The 23,229-nt window shown below is 28.9% G+C and overlaps 5 protein-coding genes across 5 annotated transcripts; 1 reads left to right on the top strand and 4 right to left on the bottom strand.

Moving 5' to 3' along the window:
- Nucleotides 1-6,066: 6,066 nt before the first annotated feature.
- Nucleotides 6,067-8,954, bottom strand: LOAG_04638 (hypothetical protein; the record flags this gene model as incomplete). Its single annotated transcript, XM_003140175.2, has 6 exons — nucleotides 6,067-6,314; nucleotides 6,820-6,927; nucleotides 7,143-7,209; nucleotides 8,050-8,247; nucleotides 8,442-8,715; nucleotides 8,950-8,954. The coding sequence occupies 6 exons, from the start codon at nucleotides 8,952-8,954 to the stop codon at nucleotides 6,067-6,069; spliced, it is 900 nt and encodes a 299-aa protein (XP_003140223.2).
- A 2,580-nt stretch (nucleotides 8,955-11,534) lies between these two features.
- LOAG_04637 (hypothetical protein) lies at nucleotides 11,535-11,810 on the bottom strand (the record flags this gene model as incomplete). Its single annotated transcript, XM_003140174.2, has 1 exon — nucleotides 11,535-11,810. One exon carries the CDS (start codon nucleotides 11,808-11,810, stop codon nucleotides 11,535-11,537), a length of 276 nt encoding a protein of 91 aa, XP_003140222.2.
- Nucleotides 11,811-14,162: 2,352 nt separating this feature from the next.
- Nucleotides 14,163-14,857, top strand: LOAG_04636 (hypothetical protein; the record flags this gene model as incomplete). The annotated part of the gene is made up of 2 exons (XM_003140173.1): nucleotides 14,163-14,182; nucleotides 14,695-14,857. The coding sequence occupies 2 exons, from the start codon at nucleotides 14,163-14,165 to the stop codon at nucleotides 14,855-14,857; spliced, it is 183 nt and encodes a 60-aa protein (XP_003140221.1).
- Nucleotides 14,858-16,207: 1,350 nt separating this feature from the next.
- LOAG_04635 (hypothetical protein) lies at nucleotides 16,208-17,187 on the bottom strand (the record flags this gene model as incomplete). Its single annotated transcript, XM_003140172.1, has 2 exons — nucleotides 16,208-16,417; nucleotides 17,098-17,187. 2 exons carry the CDS (start codon nucleotides 17,185-17,187, stop codon nucleotides 16,208-16,210), a joined length of 300 nt encoding a protein of 99 aa, XP_003140220.1.
- A 4,458-nt stretch (nucleotides 17,188-21,645) lies between these two features.
- Nucleotides 21,646-23,229, bottom strand: LOAG_04634 (hypothetical protein; the record flags this gene model as incomplete). The annotated part of the gene is made up of 5 exons (XM_003140171.2): nucleotides 23,051-23,229; nucleotides 22,638-22,730; nucleotides 22,297-22,379; nucleotides 22,020-22,100; nucleotides 21,646-21,862 (listed from the first exon to the last, which is right to left on the bottom strand). The coding sequence occupies exons 1-5, from the start codon at nucleotides 23,195-23,197 to the stop codon at nucleotides 21,646-21,648; spliced, it is 621 nt and encodes a 206-aa protein (XP_003140219.1). The 5' UTR covers nucleotides 23,198-23,229.

The raw sequence follows: 23,229 nt of genomic DNA, 5'->3' as shown, positions 1-23,229 counted from the left end.
AAACTAATTGTTTAGTAGAGAGAGAGAGAGAGAGGGAGAGAAAAGAAAACAATCCATCCCAGGGTTTTTTTTTACTTAGATCATCTGATCAACTCTTTTTAACAATTAATTATCCCACATTCATTTCCCCGTATTCCCAATACAAATCACGTAGGAGAGTAAAAGATAACACTTCCGCCTGCCCATATACTGAAATATAACTTTTAATTTCAACACTAGTGAATAAATACTTCCAACTTGTCACTAAGTAAAATCACTAACAGCAGCATATACTCATTTTTGTAGTAATGTGAAAGAAAATAAAGTAAACATATAAATGCATAGCTTACTAAAAAAAAAAAAAAGTGATAAGTGAAAATCATAAAAAATAAAAATCATTAAAAATGAAAAAATTCGCGTACAAATTAAAAAAAGAAAAAAAAAACAGTTAATTACAAAATTTTGAAAACTTCATTTCAACTATTTTACATCTTTTTTAAAATTCATTTCACAATTTTCGACCGGTTTCTTATTGACATCAACATATTTTTGTGAAATTAAAAGGATTAGATGAAATTCAAAAATTAGGACAAAAAAAAATATTTGGGCATATATTTTTTCTTTCATTCTTTTTGAATGTTAAATTGAAAAATTGAAAGTTTTAAAATAAAAATTGATAATTCTGTTTTGAAAACAAAAACCAAAAAATTTCATAATTTAATGATCAATGATCTTTTCAAGAAAAATAACAAAAAGTATAGAGTTTAAATAATTTTGTGACTCATTTAAATTGTATTCAGCTAGAAAAAGAAAAACGATTTGTCAATTTTAAAAAAAGAAAAAAATTTAAAAGCTGTCTATTCTTTTTTTTTTTTTTCTACTGCTATTAATCGTTCTCGACAAATTGCTTGAAAACTAATTAAAGTTATTGAAGTAAACGACTTCTTTTTGCACTTAATTTTTGAGTTTGATTTGTTTCATATTTCATATAAGTAAAGGTTACAGTTATAAGTAATGGCTATGCTTACGTTTACTCCTATGTAATTGTTTACAAAGTAATCGAGCGTTTGTTTATATGAATAACGATGAGAACACTTGAAATAATCGTTCGTAAGTGAGAATTAATTCAAAGTTGTTTACAAAGTAATCGAAAGCACAGCTGTCATTTAAGTTGGTAAGCATAATTTGATTTACAAAATATCATGACTGAAATCAGAATCAATGGGCGGTAATGAGATTGAAGGCGCTTCTGACATATGCGTACTTCATGAGAAATCGTTTACGTCAATTACGTCATTATAAATTAGAGCCATCGTTTCCCATTCAAAATGACGAGTGAAGGACTTCTAGGAAGAATAATTTTATGATTTAAAGTGAATGAGGGAAAAAATAGATGATTAGAACTGGATAATACAAGGAAAGAAGTAGAATAGCTTTAATTAACCATTATTACAATAGATGTAGAAGATTTGACAATATTAATTACTATTAATTAAACCATCCTACTTAAGAATGTCTAAATAACGAAGCTATTTTGCAAAGAGGAATTAGAATTTCAATCTAGAAGAAATATCACTGATGATGAATACGTAATAAACAAAGAAATATCATCAAAATTTGAATATTTGATAGAGTGATAACATTTGAACAGTGATAACAATGCCTAATAATCTCTTATGAAATTCGGGTCAGCAGCGCAACTGTACAAGCAGAAGCGCTTATTGTACAAAACTATCAAATAATTAAAAATGTATTTTAATGTTGCGAAGGTTAAAGTATTTCACATAGGAAATGGAAATTCAAAGCTTCTGAACATTCTCTCATAATACTTTCCCATCATTTTTCATGCTAATTAATTAATTAACACTGTCCATTTGTCCATTTTACTCATTAACACCCAATGTCCATTTTACTCATAAACAGCAAAACTTTAGCAAATAGTAAAAATAAGAAGAAAGAAAGCGATATAGCAGTGATTCGAATTCTGCTCTATCACATCAATGGCACAAAGTAGTACAATGTCCAGCAGCTAAAATCGTCGAAAAATCGATGTCAATGAGTCTATTTTGACAAATTATAAAGTTCCAAAAATTTCCCAAATTCCTTTTGGGAATGGAAACTCTCAGACTTTCAAGTTATCCTAATCTATCCATCCATATCATCATCATCATCATCATCATCAACAACAACAACTTATCATGTCAGGAATTCCACCTCTTCTCTCTCTTCCAATAAAATTCGAAATTTTGATTTCATCCATTACAAACTTTCGTCAAGAAGCATTGGTCAACAAAATCTTTTGTGATTCACCAATGACAACAATCTCTCCATGGAAAATTGATGAGTAGTAATAAGTTTAATAAATAATATACTTACCATATTTTGAGAATGCTTCCACAGAGGCTGCACGTGAAAGGCGCTTTTTTACGTTGTAATCCGTGTTTATCGTTGGCAATAAACTTGCATTGGCTAAAAATGAAAATTAAATAAATAATATTTTGTCAAACAATGAATATTAATAGTAAGAGAAATGATAACGAAGTGAGAAATGAACTGAAGTAACTGAGTTATTAATGATAATGATAATAACAGTGATTTCCCTAACACCTAATGATTACACAAAAACAGTTCTTTTTTTTATGATAACAATTATCAAATGTTTACAGATATATCATTTATGAAATAACTGAAGTAACTACTATTGAATAATTGAAATTTTGAAAAATATTATCCAATTTCTACCTAAAATCAAATTAATAGAGTGAGTGGAATGATTTGATGATAGTGATATGATAAGAGTTTTTAGAGAGGTGTGCAGAGATCGTATCTAACACGTAATCATACCCTATCCAAGAGAAGAAGACAAAGATCGCATCGAATATTCCAGCGGTTCTTTTAATGAGAACGAATACATAAACATATCAGATGGTGATAATTATTGAAAAAGATAAAGTTATCGGAATTGTCATCTTACACTATCAAATTATATATCATTAAAAGTATCATTTCTAAAACAAAATTTGATCGAATTTAGGTCATCGATTATTCCCAAAATATTCATTTGCAAAATGCTTGCAGTAATTGAACATAATTCTGCAACTAACAACTCGGTATCATCAAAGAAATCCGCCATTCCTTCCCCTTCCAGAAATTGAAAATTATCAGTTAATATGCAAATCACAGATGTTCAACAATAAATTTTGTGAACAGGTCATAATTAAAATTTCCAATATAAAGCAGATGATAGTTTACATCCGGAACAGCTCCTAATGTTTACTATCATACTGATATCATATCTGAGTTAATCAAGCTTCATTTATAATTGCGATAAGCTGTATGTACCACATGTTTATTGTTATAAGTTAACAAATTATAATGATAACATATATATAATTCATTTCAGGTCAAAATTTGGAATACTTTAAGATGGTACTTAAGCTATAAGAATATGCAAAAATTGGAATGATAAAAAATGGAAGATATATCTCCTAAGTTAATCATGAAATCCATTTATTGATTTTTATGTTAGCTTAAAATTAAAATCAAAATTTCAAAGAATATAAAAGATAACAAAATGATGAGAGAAAAATGGAGAAATAGGATGTGAAAGATGATCTAAGTAAGACACAATCATGATTATCTCTCTTATTAACATCACTATTTATCACTGATGTGATTGAAGTGAAAAATTTTAGTCGAAAAATGACAGCTGCTAAATGAGATGTAAGGAAAGTGATGAAGAGAGAGAGAAAGAGAGAGAGAAAAAGAGAGAAAGGAAAATATGAAAATGATGGAAGAATAGAATTTATATAATTTCTTATATCCTTTCTTTGTCATTTCAATCTTTTTCACATCATTTTAATTCCAGTTTCCTATAAAATTAATCCATTTAAATTAGGAAAAATAATTGTTTTATGCCTTCTAAATAAGTTTTATTTTACTTCCATTCAATACGGTAGCAAAAAAAGAAAAAGGAAAAGAATGTATCACAGTAATCATGATCAATTATCCATATTTCTTATCTATCAATCAATATCAGGAATTATGATTTCCTTCATAATTGCATAAAATCATTGATCTATCGTTGATCGCAAATTAAATCAATACTGTAAATATAAAATATATTAATTGTAAAATAATATTAAGAAATAATCATCAATAAATAATCTTATCGCTTCCTTTAAAAGTTATAATCATTTGAAAAAAAAAAATCAAATTGTCATCGTAATTAGCAACTTTATGCTTTTGGTTAAGTCACTCTTTCCATGGATAGAATATTTTTTAATTTGACAAATCTCTAAATTTTTGGAATTTATTTCTATGAAATATAATTTTTGACAATTTTAAATACACCTTTACCTTTTTTCATTCTTTTATTGGTAGGCATGATAACAAGTAATTCATGCGATCCACATCTATACCCTATTCTTGACAATGAAATGAATCATCTTAATAACCTATTTTGGCTATCTCTTTTTCAAAATTTTATGATCAAATTTTTGAAAAAAAAAAAAAAAGAAAGATCATATTATGCCAATGCATGCTTAAAATTGTATTTTAGAAAAAGAATTGGCATAAATTATACAAGAGATGTACATATCTTTAGAGTAATTCAACCCAATCAGAACGATAATTTTCATCATTATCCTTGAAAATTATTACCTTTTCGTTTCTTTCTTTTTAGTTTAAAGAAAAAGAAGCATTTTTTTTTAAAACTTTTTCTTTATTGTAATGATTCGTGAAATTCCACTAAAATTTCATCCTTTTTTTTTTTTTACAAATTTTCATGTTACTTGAAATCATTAGAGAGAGAGAGAGAGAAAAAAAAAACTAATTAGAATGAGATTTTATTGTTGATATTTCATTTACTCCTAAATCTTAAATTTGCCATATATTAAGCAGATCCTCTGCTCAGCTAATTAGGATATTAATTAGCAAAGATATTATCATTTTCATCATTATTATTATTCGCAAAATTCGAAATTTTGATCATTTAATACGGCAACTCTCTCAAATCACTAAAGAGTAACTGTATCGGAAAAGATCAAAAAGTTATCAAATTTAATTATTCTAAAATTTATTTAAGAAATATTATTAATTCTTTTAGAAATGTACCAATATCATCCAAAAAAGAAATTTGGATGAAACGAAAAGTTTCCAATAATTTTAAAAGAGAAAAAAACTGAGTAAGTCGATAGATAATTCCACTAATAATTAAATGTCCTATTGCACCACAGATTAGAAACAAAAGAATAATAACTAATGGTACAAAAGATGTTAAATTATCACAAGTTGTTTCATTTCATTAAGACAATCTTAATTCATAAATTTGTCATTCATAAATCATAAATTCATAAATTTGTCACGTAAATTTGTCATTAAATTTGTCAAATTTGTCATTGACACACTGTCTCTCCCTCTCTCTCTCTCTCCTTTGTCTTTTTAAAACTTTTAAATGAATTTTTAGGAAAAAAAAGGTTTAAATAAAAAGTAAACAAACCATTCAAGTCTTGATCAGTAAGAGAAAATTGCTTTTTAGTTAGAACATTCTTCATCCTATAACAATGATCAGTTGCTCTTCCAATTGGATCAACTTTAAAAGAATTACCGCTTAAAAGTGATGATGGTACATCGATCAGAGTTTTATTTGTTAACTTTAGTGAAGTGCTCTCATTTTGTCGCCAAATCTTATTTGTAGTAGTATCAGATAATGAAATTTTTGAAATATTCGAAATTTTCTCAATATCTCGCTTTTCCTGTTTTAAGGAATTGTTATTCTGAGTATCATTCAGGAAATTATTTTCCGGAGTAATCTGAAATGGAGAAATAATCAATGCTAACTGCACTTTTCTAGATGGAAAAAATGTAATCAAAATCAAATTTCATATAATAAGAAAGCAAGAAGCTATGCTTAATGTTAAGCTTCCCAGATGCTAAATGTATTAAATTTTGAAAAAGATGAAAACAATAAAGGGAATGATTTTTCTTTTCTTCTTTTCCAATTTTACATTTAAATCAATTCGATGGTTGTAAATGTCGCTTAAGTTATTGAATAAATAAAAGTTATTGTTTTGAAATGAAAAGATATCAATTACAATCACTTACATAGTATGTTGAATGTTGTGGAATATTTGAATAACTTTTGATCTCATTATTATCTGAAGAAGCATATGTGGAAAATCCTGACATAGCTGCTGACGATGACTCATTTGACCTTATTGTATTGGTGTAATATGGGGTTAAATGAGTGGTACTACCAGTATCTTGCCATAGAAGGGATTCATTTGAAATTTTCATATTCGATCGTAAATCATGAATGGAAATAGATCGTATTTCTAAAGGGAAAAGTGATATAATGATGATATGATAATTTGGATGAATTACAGAAATGTTATCAAAAAATAAACAAATTTGTGAAAAAATCTTTTAAATAAAAGAGGGAATTTTTACAATTAATGCTATCAAAATTTTATTAAATTAAATTTATCAGAAATGATAATAAGATCAAGTGATTATGGAAAGGAAAAAGAGTAACATTGATTGATCTTTTAAATTTCTACAACAATATAGCTAATTGAAGGAACTCAACAGATATGAAATTCATTTCAATTAAGTGATTCATAGTGGTGTAATGTAATTATTTCAATGACGATCTGTTTAACAGACATACTTAACTCGTATCATTAAAAAAATGACAGATGGCTTAAGGTTAAGGCATATTTTATTAATTATCAATTAAGCAATAAATGAATACCAGAGGTTGAGAAATGATTTAAAGATTTTGGAGTACAAAGGGACAATGATAAATTGTTCGCTTAAATAAACAATCACAATTGTTACCTTTACATCGATGAGAATTACCACGTGAAACAGCCGCTAAGAATGAAGCTTGTCGCACGACATGTCGTTTAAAAAATTTTTCTGGACAAGAAAAAGTGTCAGTCATGTCTAGAAAGAAATTTGCATGAAGAGAGCATTGGTACAATCCAATTTAAATTTAAATTAAAGAAAATCCACTGGGTCTTTGAGGAAAGAAAAAAAACAGAGAAATGAAGGTCCTCAACAAATAAAACAGGAATGAATAATGCCTGGAGGGGAAAGGATAGCAATTAAATTTGTAAAATTATCTTCTTAAAACTTTTCTAAAATTTTTCTCTGCTTACCAGAGCTTTTGTTTTGATTAGAATAATACTTAAATTGTTCATTCTCACAATCATTTCGCATATTTTCCTGAAATTGATAAAATCATTTCAAAAAAATAAATTCCAACTTGTCAAAAAATAAAAACAAAAATTTCACTCTTAACGACTAAAACATTTCACATTTTTTAACTAAAAAATAAACTATTACTTTTGATAATACTTATTTTTCATTTTTCTCATTTCGTCAATCCCGTCAAATTTCCGTCTAATTCATTTTTCATTTACAGCTCGTTTTTTTTCGCTTACGTTTCAATTTATTACGTTAACATCACGCACGCATTTCCGTTGCATAAGCATATTTCAGTTTTCATCAGCAATCATAATCACATTAGAAGATACTTGCCAAAATTCCTATCAGGACCATCTCCTGATTACTTGGTAAAATTCTATCAGTAGCATTTCTTAACTACTTCATTTCATATCTCAAAAAATTCCCCACCTTAGCATTCATCAATTAGACTTCGCTATTCCTACATTTTGGTAAAAAATTTACTGCAATTAGTAATTTAAAAACTTCCCAATTTTTAGATAGAAAAGTCAGTAAACGAAACATCACTGAAAGAATAAAGCGATAGAATTGAAATTTTGATTTCAAATTTCTCATCTTTTTATTAAAAAAAAATTTGTTTTTCCTTATTAAATGCATTCCTGTTGAGTGATAAAAATTCTCACCTTACCATCTGTGGAATAACCTTTGAACTTTCACCCAAAAATTGTTACTTCAAAAATACATGTCAACAAAGTAAAAAAAAAGAAAAAAAGACACAAAATGAGAGATGAAATTATAAAACTTCGTAAAATTTTCGACAACATTCAAGCAATGTCCCTCTCTCCCTCTCTCTCTCAAAGAAAAAAAAAAAAGAAAAACCTCTGGTCTATAGCATGAAGACGAACTAGTAGCGGTATTTGAATAGTGTTGCAAAAGTAAGCGATTCGTTTGTCCTGTTGGCGCTAAATGTAAGTAATTGTGATTTCTTGGATCCAATGTATTACTACAACTACCATTACCACTATTATTGCTATCAGTTGTTGTCGTGACACTATGCGACATTTCATTGGAATGCATCTGAAATTTCAATTCTTCAGTTTTAAGCATAAATAAACATTCTAAAATTCAACCATACTATTTCGATTCACAAGGAAAAATGATTTTGAATGAATTAAAACTAAAAACTGAAAATCGAAAATTAAAAAAATCGGAAAACTGAAACTGAAAAACTGGAATTTATTCTTTTTACATTCCCGTGCTAGCAATCTTACCATATTTTTTTTGAACTTTGGAATTGATTTTTGCATCGTACTGCACTTATTTGCAGTCAACTTTTCAGACTCCTGAAGATTTGCATTCTCTTCATATGAGGATGATGATGGCGCAGATGACTGAAGTGAAATTTGCAGCGCACTTCGTGTACGTGCTAATGGTGCAGCACGATGTGCCAGATGTTCACAATGAATAATCGTTTTTGGTGCAATGATCATTTTCGATTTCAATTCGCGGTGCTCATTTAGATAAAAAGCTTTGGAATTTGAGTGCCTAAAAAGATTTGTAAAAAAAAAAAAAAATTAGTAATTTTCTAACAATCTTAAACCAATTCCCCACTTGAAAAAAAAATACATACTAATGTGGAAAATGTTGTAAAGTGATAAAAATGATAAATTATATTATCATAATCAGAGCAGAGGAAATAGTTCCTACAACAAATAAACTCATATGTTCGACAAAGAAAGAGAGAGAGGCAGTAAATTAGTGATAAAGTGATAAAATTACCTCATATCATTTCGATGTATGGAAACATTTTTATTGTGTAATTCATCGTTTGAAAAAGCACTTCCAAAGCAAAAATCGTTTCGTTTCAACCACTAAAAAGGAAAGAAAAAAACTTCTTTTCAATGCTAATTATAAAAATTGGTAATTCACAGGGAAAAGAAAAAAAAATTAGACATTATAAATCAAATGTGACAATTCTCTACATGGCATTATACTCTTTACCTGTATGTCATTTAAAATTAAATGACATTAGTCATAAGTGAGTAAATTTATAAAGACTGAATAAGATAAGAAAAGTATAACAGCAAAAGAAAGTGACAATATTTTTGTTTTTGTTTAAGGAAATTTAAATCTTTTATAAATCATTTCGATGATTCATTTGAAAAAGATAATGACACTTTTTTCACTGAACTTGACAGAAGCGCAAGACTGAGACATTCCAAAACTCAGATTACATGTTACGCATGATTCATCATCAAAGTGTTAATTAACAACGAAAGACAACTGTTAACACTAATATAGCATTACATTTGATTGTCAAATGTAAAGACAGTTGCATGATTCATGAAATGTTCATTGAAAATAATCTGATGATATGAAGAAATTAATTACAAGAGTAATTTAATGATAAGAAGGAACTGATTATCGGAGTAAATTGATGATAAGATTGATTATAGGAGTAACCTTAATGATAAGAAAAGATCGATGAAAGGAATCATTTTTCAAAAGAAGAGAGAAATGATGATTAAAATGAAATGACAGATAACATGAAAAATTGACAGATAGAACATTTGCGCCAAAAAACAGAAGTCCCAAAACACAATTAGTGATCAATCATAAATAGCAGATTAGAGAGCATTCAACAGAAAGATTTCTTGTCAAATTTTCATTCAAAATGCATAAAAATATTGGTTGGTAATTTCTGTAAATTTGGAGGACATATTGTAGGGACTTAATTTGGAATTTATAATAGGAATTTTTGGAAAAACAATCCAACAAACCTTTCTGTGACAACTGCCCAACTATCGATTCATCAAAATTCTCAGTGATAAGAGAGAATATGAAAATACTCAAGTATTAAACTGATACATTATGATCAGCTAAACAAGAGATTTCATTTGAATTTCAATTAAATCGTTGCATGTAAATTGCTTAAGAGAGAACATACGATGACGTAACCTTTCTCCCATCTTCTCTATCCTATCCTTCGTATTCTGTTAAGTACTATTCTAATTTAAGATTTTCAAAAGTTTGAAATTTAAAATTTAAAAGAGTCAAGAAATTAGCCTTTTGAAATTGTGATGGTATAGAAGAAAAAAAAAAAGAACGTTTCTATATGCAGCGGTATTATTGAATTTTCATCGAATGTCCAATGTTCAATAATTGAATTCGTTAACAAATAATCGAATTCGTGTGACAGAACAGGGGTGACAAACTGGTTTGCTTTCTTCTCTTCCCATACCATTAACAGTATACCATAATTCTGCATAAAATGAAGAGTGAAACATAATGATCAATTTTTGATTCGATACTTATCTTTTATTGAATACATATAGAAGGGATCTTTGAAAGATGAAGTTATTGATCCATGAAGAGAAAAGTATTGTCAGATTACATGTAAAATTAAATCTAATCCATTAATATTAAGAGATTCTATGTATTAAATAAGCCAAGTGTCAAAGCCAAGTGCCTTTCACAATTACTTATTTCATGGCTCAATCTAATTATAGCCAAAAACAAGTGCTGAATTATTATTATTGCTTATCTAAAATAATACCTTTTTAACTTTATTCAAATCACTCATCTCTACTAATAGATGAGAACAAGAAATTGAATAACGATAATAAATTAACAACAGATAATGAATTGATAATGATCATACAATCATTTCAATTTTGACATTAATGGATTACTTAATATCAAATTAGGACTGGATAAGAGTTAAACAATAGTTGAGATAGAAAATTGGGCATAACAACAATTCATTTATCCTGTTATCAATTTGTTATCACTATTCAATCCCTTATTCTTATCATTAGGGGGGGGGGGGAAAATTTTACTGTTTAGCGACAATCAGTTTTTACAAAGCTCTCAGATTAATCAGTAATCCATTTCATGGATAGAAAAATCCATTTCGTCACAAGTAATGTAATATGATATGAAAACGAAAAAATTCAATTTGATAATAAAAAATTAAAATTGGATACGAAAGAATGATAGTAACAAATGAAAGGAGAAACTTTTTTTGATGAATATTGGAAAAGAAGAAATCAGAAACAAAAATAATCAACAATCAATGATAAATCATCTTTATGATATGATATTAATTAGTTTCCATACAAGGAAATCTTTATATGATCAATTAATTTATTTCAAAATTTAAGATTTATTAATTTGTTTTAAAGTTCAAAATTTATTGCTTTATTTCAAAGTGAAAATTCCATCCAAAAATTGATACAATCAATTGAAATGATGTGAAAAGAGAAGAAGATTGCGAAAATCGGATTGAAATCATTCCGAAAAGCCGGGAAATTTTCAGCCGGGTAGAAAAATTAGGACAAATAGATCGATCATAGCAGTATTAATCATCCCATAAATGACACTATTTTCGAAATCAGTTCACTTACCGGACAATGGAGTATTGTTGATGTTCCTGCTATATGTTGATGATTTTTCAGTGTTACCTCCGAATGACCTTCCACAATTACTGATGATGGAAAACCTTGAAGATCATCAATATCCGCATCTTTAGTTGTAACTATCATACCATCGACAATACTGGTGACAGATGTGGACATTAATGGATCCTCGGAGAGAGATTTGATTATCGATAATTTTGAATGCATTCTTTTAGCAACCATCACTTCCAATTCCAATCCACTACAATGATAAGGATAAAAATGATTCCTTAGCTAATTTATCTTCTTCTCCTGGATATTTGTCTCGAATTTATGTTTACAGAGCGTAATTTTACATAAGCAATCTTTTTTTTTGCTTACCTATTTACATATCACGTAAAAATATTTGGGAAAAGTTGAAATAACTCAAACAAATAAATACTAAGCAAAATTCAAATTAAATTAAATTAAATATTTCCTTTCCAATAGAAAAATGATGGAAGTATCGGTAAATATTTCCGTAAACAGGGAATTACATGTTACGGGAAATTTGATTGGAAGAAATGATTCATTATTGTTGTTCACTAATGAGACAATTAATTCAAGCAGTATTTGTCTATTGCTCTCCGTTCGCGGCTTTCTCATTTCCGGAAATGTTCGCTTACCCTTTCTTCCTTAAAAGCATACTCCCACGCTTCCCCACAAATTGATGGGAAACGGACAACCGCTTTCTTTCTTGTCCAAAAATGATGCATAATTCATTGTTCTTCCTTCTCTTAATACCCTTCCATAATGTATTACTATTACTATATCATTAACAAAAAGAATATTTGGGATATAAAAGAAATTTTGCTGAACTAATAAGATCAAACATTATCTAATGACCCAAATGAATTCCTTATTTACTTGGTAAATAAGGTTGAATTTATGAATGTATTGAATAGATTTAGATTATTGCAACCATATCTCTTGCTCTGAAATCCTTTAAGAAGTTTATTGGAAGGGTAAATTCGTCTCAAAAATACGTTATGCCCCTCAAGAAGTTATGATTAAACGGAATAGTACGGGAAAGTAGTACGGTAATTAATAGTACGGAAATTAATAAAGTTCAAAGTTCAGATGGGATCATTCAATTTCAACAATGCAATTCTGAATTAACTACCGGAAAAAAAAACTGATAACCGTTAAACTTCTCTTTTAATAGAATGTATGTTTTATTTGATAAAATGCAAATGTAACTAAACGTTGGAAATCGTTGAAGGTAAACGTTATTGTCATTAATATATATATATATATATATAAACTGTTTGTTGAACGAAAAGGTAGAGATTTTCCATCTAATCCGCTTAAGGAATCCGGTTTTTTTGATTACTCTCCGGTTAATCTACATTCAATTCAATCAATTAGAAAGTATTAACCAATCATTTCAAATTTTTTAATTTCATTCCTTCATAGATGACATTGTCAATTTCTTTTTATTTAAACGAAACGAACAAATTCAGGAAACCCTAATTGGTAATGCCATATATGTCACGTACTTTCTTATACCCCATTTGAAACATCCTTTTAATTAATCCATTTATTCATTTAATATCTAATCTCGAATCGATATTTCATGGGTACCACTTTTTCCAATCCCTCCCTTTGTCCTATTCATTTGTAGCACACCTATTCTATTTTAAAATGATTTTAAAATTTTTGCACAAAACTATTTGTTTCAGATTTTTTGAAATTAAGAAGAAAATCTTATCGCTTCAAATAAACAATACATTTTTAAGAGGAAAAGAAGACGATGAATTGTTCTTTCAAAGTTTTCTAAAATGATTTCGAAGCAAATGATAACTTTCATTGGGCATAAATTCATCACAGTCAAATGAAACTTAGCTTATCAAATAAATTTTCAATAAAATTAGCCAGAATACAATTGAAATTGGACATTTCCAAAACTTGGCCAAAGCATGATTCATAAAAAAGCCAACAAATCATTATTGTCTTATCGATCCTATGATTGTTGATAATTTGAAAGATTCAGCAATATTCCTCCATACTAGCATCAGTTGATTAGTGATCAAATGAGATTTTATGATAGTTTCGGCATTTTTGCAATTCCAAATTTGCATAAAGGAACTGGAAATGTTAAGATGAATGTAATGCTATGTATTTTAATGGTCAACGATGGACAACAAGTGGACATGCAGAATCTTCCTTTGAAGAAGAATTTCGAATTAATAGCTCTTCAAACACTTCAACATGACTGATTTGAAAAGCCATTTCATTTGAAAATTTATTTTGATGTCCTATAACAACTACCAATTCATGCAAACAGTTCAATACGTTTAACAAAGATAGGCAGAAAAGGTAAATCTGTCTGTTCCTCATCCTCTTTCAATTCATTTTAATTTTACACAAAATAGACTCTTTAAATAACTGATAACATTAACACTTATCAATATTTTAAGCTTTTTTAAAGTTTCATAATTGCCTACTTATATGATTTACTTAAAATATTACTAACCTAATAGAAATACTCAAGGATCTGATAAGATGATGAAATGAATAAGCGATAAATCAGTCCAACCAAAATATCACTGCAATATGCGGTACAACCGGAAAAAGTATTCTGCGATATAGCGGTACTTCCTCTGTAACCTTGATATAATCCCTTTGAAGTACTATCATGAGTTTAACCAAACGCAAAAATTTTTGACGAAAAAAAAAACCAAATATCATAAACTGATAATGAATAAGAGTGAAGCTATTTTGGAAGTTGACCACTGATAAGAATAATTCATTCAAGCAAATAAGTAATTTTACTAAACGAGTCTTGTTATCATTGATTAAAATGCTTCGTTATCAGTAAACAAACCATCAAAATGTAAACAAACGATTAGAATTTTAGCTAAAGCTTCTATTGGATAAACGATTAAAATCAGTCAATACAACTTGCAAATTGCTAAAACGCTCAATTTGTTATTTTAAAATTAAAAAAAGTAGATAAAACATTGATAGGAATGGAATTATCATTAAAATTAACAGAATGAAATTTTATTAGGATGTAAAAATAATAACAAAGATAGTAAAATAGATTTAGATAGATAGGATCTTGCGAAATGATATAATACAACAGCGAATCAGTGCTGTTGTCTTATGGTGATGACGATGATGGCGATGATGATGATGATGGTGATGATGATGATGGTGATGAAGATGATGATGATATATGTGTGGTGGATAATGAGGAAAAAAGAATGAAGGAAAAAGATGACCGCTTGTTCTATGTGACCAATTGAACATAAATTACAATGTTGTCACAAATGGAAAAGAATATTTTTTTTTAGTGACATATATGTGACCTATTGCTGTGTAATAATCTTTGTTATAAAAAGATAGAATGAGAAAAGGTCAAGAAAAAAAAAGTTGTAGGGGAGTTGAAATTACTTTTAATAAAGTATAGCTAATAAGTAAAGCAAATCATTGAAACGAAAAGAGAAATAACGGAAAGAATAAGAGATGTATAGTATTATTGAAGATTAAATATAGGGCAGATAAATAAAGGAATGGATAGATAAATAAACCTCAACCAAATGTATCTGTTTATAAATCAATCGACGACATTTTACGATAGATTTAAAAGATATGAATGTAATGTGTTTCTATCTTGTCTGTCTATTTGTTTATTTATTTACAAATTTAACATTTCAGATGATTTTGTAAAGGATAAAGCATCGATCATTGATTACTTTTTAAATTTAATCCATTTATAATTCAGTCATCAATTTGATAATTTATTTAAATTTTGAATCAATCGTTTATAATTGAAAATAGATTAGCTATATATATATATATAGAGAGAGAGATGTTGCTATTACTGATTTACCTTATCATTTCTTATCCAAAATTTATCTCTTTCTCATGGGAATAATTTATCATAATTGTAAATGAACCTTAAACATTTACGATTAGTTCATTGATAATTATGCGGCTAGTAAACAAGTAAGAATGAACAATTAATTGATGCGAAATATTTGTTGTTGCAATTTACTGTTATTAACAGTGAATTAATAATAACTGATGATGAATTGATAATTGATAATGGATTGATAATAGTGTTAATAATTAGTTTAATTGATTTCATTCTAATTAAAAATCACTTATCAATGAAAAAAATCGAAATACATTGCAAGAATTCCATGAGTTTCAATATTTTGTCGTACGAAAGTTATTTTGATACAATTTCCGATTGTTGAAAATTTTCCAGTTTCCTTGATTAATGGAGTAATTCAAAACGATAGTTGGGGACAGATGACATCATTGATTTTATAATTTTGGACAATTTCATAGGAAGAAAAATAACTCAGTATTATGAGAATTACATACATATTGATTAGTCGTTTTCTTTTTTTTTAAATGAAAGTCATTTTTAAGACACTCAACAACAAAACGGTATTGATAAAGCAAGATGGTTAACTTGGATTAAAAAGTCATCAAAGTTCATCCATCCTTAAAAATTTAAGCCAATTCAAGGTATTACATTTATCTTGCACTTCATTCAATTCAAACACATGCATAAGACTTTGACCTTTGCTTAGTCATGAAAATTTAGTTGCAGTCTATTTTAAAGAAGTATGTCCCAATAAATTTTAAAATTTAACCACAAACTTAAATAACCTTTCGGTAATTCGGCAAACATCGCTGTAATTCAAACGGTTGACACCATGTCCATTCATTCCGATGATCTGATGACCAGTTCGTAGACCTGCTTTATCCGCCACACTTGCTGGTTTCACACTTAGAATTATTAAGACATAAAATGGTTTCTGTGGACATTTCATCCCCTCAATTGAACTGCCCTGAAATACCTTACCAGTCGGTCTAATCGTTTGATTTTTAATATGAAAATAGTTAGCTTTTTTTTTTGGAAAAAATCTATGACTTGTTGAATTAAATTCAAAAAGAAACATTCTGTCATTTTGTTTATCAAATTCAGAAATGTGAGATATTCAAACGACACAACTGTAAATTCAATCAACTCAATATTTTGAATTGTTAAGTTTCTGATACGGGGAAGGAATAGTTTTAAAGTCCATCCCTAATAAAAGCATTGCAAATGATTCAGGAAATAAATGCAAAAATATCGCGGGATATTCGAGAGTACTGAGAAGATAAATGGTATCATAAAATTCGATAACTAGAAATTAAAGTATTTTTTTTGGAATAATGATAAATTATATCAAGGTATATTTGTAAACGAAAAAATCCATTAACAAACCAAATCTATTCATTGAATCATTTATTTGCAGAATTTAATTAACTCAGTGATGTAATCAACACATTAAATTTAATTGTTGATAAATACCATTTGGCTATATTGCTTAATCAGATTATATGTTTCATTTTTAATTTTAAGTATGAAATTTAAAATTTAAAAGTTAAAATTTAATATTCAGGAAGTCACTCCTTTTAAACTCACTAATTAATTCATAATTATGGCATTCAGAAGATAGAATGATTAAATGAAGAAATGATATACCTTAGATGGATAAAATGAGATATGTCGTATGATAAAACCGTAAGGTATATCAACGGATGATCTTCTCAGTAACAGTTTACTTTCAGTCATTGCGCATTTGCCACTATGAATTTACATATTTCATATTAAAGTGTGAAGCAGTGATTGAATTTATAAAAATATTCTGAAATTAAAATTTAAGAATTATTCCAAATGCATGTTTATCAAACATTTCTTGTATAACGTTTTAATGGTTTTTATCAAAAGCAAATGAAATTCATTTAAACTTCAAACTTCATACTTGTAGACTAAAGCGGAATAAACCAATTTTTGAAATTAGGAAGTTGACAAAGTTGACAAAATGATAACAGTAAATTCCCGTCAAAAAAACTATTAGCTTTTCAGAGATTGATGATATTAAAAACAAATAAAAACATTAAAGCAATACATTTCTGATTTCTATTTTCATTTTAATTCACTTTAATCTATTTCATTCAATAATTCCAAGTTTTAACAAAGATTTATTTCCTGTATAAAATCTGGATGATATAACGCTTCATCCAATTTTTTTCCGCGCTATTTTTGGATCAGTAAAGTAAGCAGATAAGTGATTGTCACAATAATCAGTAGGTTCAACAACAGCAGATTCACAGGTACAGGTACACTTGTTTATCACCAAAATATTCCAGAATCTACGGTTTTGCTCAAAAGCTTACAAACGTAATTCTTCTTCGAAAACCAGGTGTTCCAAATATTTCTAATCTATCCGTTCAAATTACTGGATTTTACTCATCAAGTTATACGACTATAATTTGCGAGCAATAGGATGCACATAACAGAATCATATTAGTATGAAAAAGATAAAATGTGATAAGATCAGTAGTCGAATTCGAAGCTATGAATAAATGATTAATTCAAAAGCAAAGAAAAAAAATTGAAAATTTAAAAGATGGCATTAGTCGGTGATAGTTTTATTTATTGATGAATAAGGTAATTATGAAAAATTGAAATGAATGAACAAGGTTAAATTATTATTTCACCAAAACAAAAGAGAGTGATGATAGGATTATGATAGATTAAAAAAAAAAGAGAGTGATCGATAGGTAAAAGGTCAAATTATTATTTTGGAGAAACAGGCCTTCTTCATTCATTTAATAACGGAATTTCAATTTCTTATCATCATCTTATTTACTAATAATCAGTAGATAAGTTGTGATTAAGACTGTAATAAATAAAAACATAATTTAACCATTACTACGATTAAATCAATCGTTCAAGATTTAAGCAATCGTGGAAGAAATGTCGATTTGAAACAATTACACCAACGAAATTCATTTACAGCAACATTTGCATAAAGGTGTATGGCAATTAAACTTCAGCTATCCATAGGAAACAGATTTAATCTCATTTGCCATCTTGTAACCACTTCTTGACCAAAGTAACTGACCATGTTGACCATCATCTTGGAAGAAGAATGAGTAAAGATAGATGAATCGATATGATTGCTATTAGTATTATTATCATTACCATTGATTATCATATTTATAGCTCAGCAATAAATCGTCAAATAGCAATTAATTGCAGTCAGTGTAGCGTATCAGCATTTTCCCATAGTAAAAATACGATGATATCATCAAATCGTACGTACCATGCACATTTACGACATCAACTACCCCATCGGACAATAGATCTAATGGAAATTATTAGTTACTAATCAGCGATAATTACAATTCCCATTTTCTTCTCCATCGGTAGTCTTACCTTTGCCAGGTTAATGAGTATAATCATAGTTGTGGAATTTTTAACTTAATATTATCGCAATTAATTGAGTACTTTCTCGATGAGTAAGGTCAGAATGAATAAGAACTGATGCAATAGTACAAAGATCGTTTTTATAAACAAAAATAAAAGAAAGAAATGATTTAATTCCAAACGATTCAGGAATGAATTTGAAGAATGAGAGAAAAATGATGGATGAGAAAAGCTTACAAATGCAAAAGACATTTGCGCTGATGAGGAAAACAGGCGGATAATAGCGAGGAGCAGATGGATACAGCAGACAAATATGCGCGGATTAGCATTTGCATCCCATTTAATGTTTCGTGATCCGTTAAAGTGTTCATTTAAAAAAAAAGTAAAAAAGTAAAGTGTAGTAGAGTCAACCTGAAATGGACTGGTTTGAAGTGACATCGAATTAAGAGAGAGAGAGAGGGAGAGAGAGAGAGACAGATGTGAAATACAGGAAGACATCATTGTGGAGTCACAATAAGCGCCATGATAGATCTCTAGATAATTTTTGAAATTAAAAATGAAACTATCCCATCTTTCCGGAAATAAAATAACTTGCTATCAGTCAAATGATAAAGTAAAGGTGAACATGTTCGAGTGAACATGTTTCCTTATGTTCAATTAGGATACTGCTTCTTCTCGGTCAAAAGGTCAACGATTAACATTAATGCAATATATGCCTGACCGGATGCTTATGGATTTCTAATGATATCCAATAAATAAGAAATTATTCAAAAATAAACGAAGATATCGAGATAATAGACTTAGACACTAAAAAGTGGCGATAACTTCACAGTGTATCTATTAGAAGGTCAAAAGGTCAACCAAATTGAAGTTGCTACCATCATTGCCAATAAAAAAGCATTTTGCATGCATAGTATGATTCATCTATTTTATTAAATAATTTAAATTTAATCTTAAGGAAAGAAAAGAATCTGCTCCGAAATTTCTTCAAATTTCTGTTAATTATTAATTACAATTAAGAGTTTAGTGTATAAAAAAAAAAGATGACATCATTCTCATGGTATCTTTAAATAAGAAAGATATTTGAAGCATGGAAAAGAGTGGATTGAATTGATAGAAATGATAAGGACAGTTTTAATACAACTACCCGAAACGTTCCAATAAATGTTATTGATTTAAAGCAGATATAAATTTTAATCATGAGTCATCAGAATAAATTTTCCCCGACCTTTGCATAATCAAACATATTAACCTTTCCATGGTACCTCAGATAATATCAGGACTCTTAAAATAATACATTCATCCAAAAATTTGTATATCTTTTTAACATAGTCCAAAATAAATTCTCTTGATAAACAGTGAAAAAATACGATTAGTTTATGCAAGTAAACAATTATGAAGATACAATGATTTGACCATAAAGACCAACGGATGGCGAAGGATGACGATGCAAATGGCTAAATTAAGTGAAGGAGGAGGGGGGGAGGGGGGAAAAAAAAACGAAGGGTAGTGGCGAGTAGATGGACAAAAGGGTCATAGTTATTAGCACCGGCAAATGCTATAGGAAAGAAATGTTGACAATACAACAGAAGGCAGTGATTGAGAGAAATGACTGGAATTAGTTTTTGAATAACAAGATTTGGAACTCTATCTTGAAAAGCAATTAGATCGACCAAACAGGATTACGGTAATTCAAATAACGATCAACCAATTTTACAACTCTCATAAAAGTTGCATTTACTTTACTTTGTATTTTGTTCAATGAAGATTTAATAGAGGAAAAGAAAAAGGACAATGATGAGTGACACTGTCAACATTATGCTTAGAAGTACAGCAGCGTTTTAGTATTTGCAAGCGATGTCGTTATCAGACAATGTAGAACATATCAGTGTATCCGAACTTTTTAATTACTTAACGGTTGGGGGAGAGCAGCGATAAAGACTATTAGCGTCAGAAGTGATAAAAAAGGTGATTAACAACACTTATCAAGCATGAAATTAGGACTCTCCTTATTGGTCGAAGTTATTTTTGCTCCAATTTATTGTTTAAATTTCGCTAAGTAATCATTCAGTTTATTGTCTCGCCCTCTTCACATGATTTCATTTCGGATCCGGATAATGAACATAAGAATTGGCGTGCTAGTCTTCCGATATATCAGATGACCAGGCCAGCCAAATGATCAAAAAAAATAAATCAAATCAAATAAAACCAAATACCAAATGACCAAATGATATGATCATTGATAGCTGCAGCCAACAAACACCAATTGAATAGTCAATAAGCTCCGCTTATTGAAGTTTGCGGTTTGTCACCATGGGATTCAAGGTGGGATCTATACAAATCCAACTTTTTAGTACTGGTTCTTCTGATGAGTTCCCATCTATCACTGTGAAGGTTCAAAGATATTTATAAAAAATCTTTTGGTGACATATGATGTGGTGCATATTATGAAATTCTGAGATGTAAATGAGATCAGCCACCATATCAAACTAAATAATTCTCTATCAAAATTTCAAAACTACTCTTTTGAAATTCAAGAGTCCTAAAAAATTGAATTTATTTGTAAAAGACCAATTTTTGCTTGAAATTACTGAATAACAGAAGTTTTGGTAGAAACATTTACCATGAAATAAATACATGTTCTTTTATGGAAATTCATTTAATTACACATCAAACATCTTTTGGACATAAGAATTAAAATTCTGAGCAACTTGGTAATGTTTTTTTATAGGAAAGCTTTGAGCTTTGGGATAAGAATACTGTGCACGAAAGCTTTACGATAAAAAGTAACCGGAGTTTTTTGAATACACTACAAAATCATTGATACAACAAAAGACTTTGACTTCTGTCATGATTTATCTTTAGATACAGGCTGCTGTTTTTGTGTCTTATAGTTTTTTTGGGTGGCCTATTCCACTTGTTCGGCCCTGATGTTCGCGAAAGTTTTGGTTTTTGTTGTCGTAATTCTAACCCGTTTGGAATCGTCCCATTGCCGGATGTAAATCCAGTTGTTTCAACAGATGAATTCTGATAGCTGAAGAGTAGGTCATGAAAGGAAATTGTGATGGTTTGGATTTATCAAAAAAATGCTGGATATTTTTTAAAAATCGATAGTGATGAAATAAATTGATCTGTGTAGTCCTGAGACCTTCTTTATACAGTAGTGGTTTAAAAAATCTGCAAAATTAAACCTTTCATCGATGCAATCATCCGGAAAAGGATCCTTGGAAATCAAAATAAAAATCGTTGGAACATCTACATGGACGAGTATTCTGAAACATTGATAGCAAAGTCCCAACTGTCAAAACTGATGGCAGATATTTTCCGACATTATCAAAAGCGAAAATAACAAAGCTCTCTTACCGTCTATTTCTCTCACAATTTCAACCCAAGTTACTGTGTAACGGTGGAGAAGCTGAGAGGGGCATTAATAGTACTTAGAAAATAATAATACTCTTAGAAGTATACTTGCTTAAACTTTCAACCGTTGGTAACCAAGAATCAGTTCGTCGTGTGAATAGTATTTTGTTCCACTGATACAGCACTCCATCCTGTAAGCATCAATTACTTATAAAAATAAACCATAATGCTTTTAAAAAAAGGAAACAAGATGGAAATTATGATGTATCCTAACGTTCTACCTTAGAGGCTGATGAAAATCAAAATTAGAAATGAAAAGTTTTTTTCGAAGGCGACATTCAGATCAATTATTGGCAGTGAAAACAATAGATACGGTAAAGACAACGAAGAAACAGGAGAGAATGTGGATTGCATTTTTGAAAATGGAAACAGGAAGTGTTAGAGCTGACCTTATAATTCCTTTTGAACACTTCCACACATGAAATGCATTTTGCCGTAGCTTCTCCAACTCCCTTGAAAACTACCATCCGACAATTTGTATCCTAAAATAATTGGTGAAATATAATATGAAGTTATAATATTTCGAACACAAAAAAATAAATTAGGAGAAAAGAGCTACAAAAACGAAATTTCAAATCCTCTTCAGAAGAAATTTAAACATCACTATAGAAAAATAGTGATTCTTAGGAAAATATTTTGCTCATTCTCCCTAGATAGAAAAAAAAAAATGAAATGCTGCAAATTAAAAAAATAAATTAGTAAAACAAAACTAGCTGAAGTATTAGTTACCACTTACAAGAAACAAAAAATGAAAACATAATAGCAGTAATAAGCATGTTTGGATGTTTACACAGAATAATACCTCGAAAAGTTTATCCACAAAGGTAAGAATATTTTTGAATTTAGTATTTTCCTTCACTACCATTTCTTTCGTACCACTAGTTAATTCAGTCGGAAAAGGTGATAAACATGGCACGTTTACTTCGCTAACTTTGATATAGTTGTCCATATGACTGGTTATTATAAAGTAATTCTGAAATT

Source organism: Loa loa, assembly GCF_000183805.2.
Source record: "Loa loa unplaced genomic scaffold supercont3.26, whole genome shotgun sequence".
Classification (NCBI taxonomy): domain Eukaryota; kingdom Metazoa; phylum Nematoda; class Chromadorea; order Rhabditida; family Onchocercidae; genus Loa; species Loa loa.
This window is presented reverse-complemented; position numbering and strand designations above follow the sequence as displayed.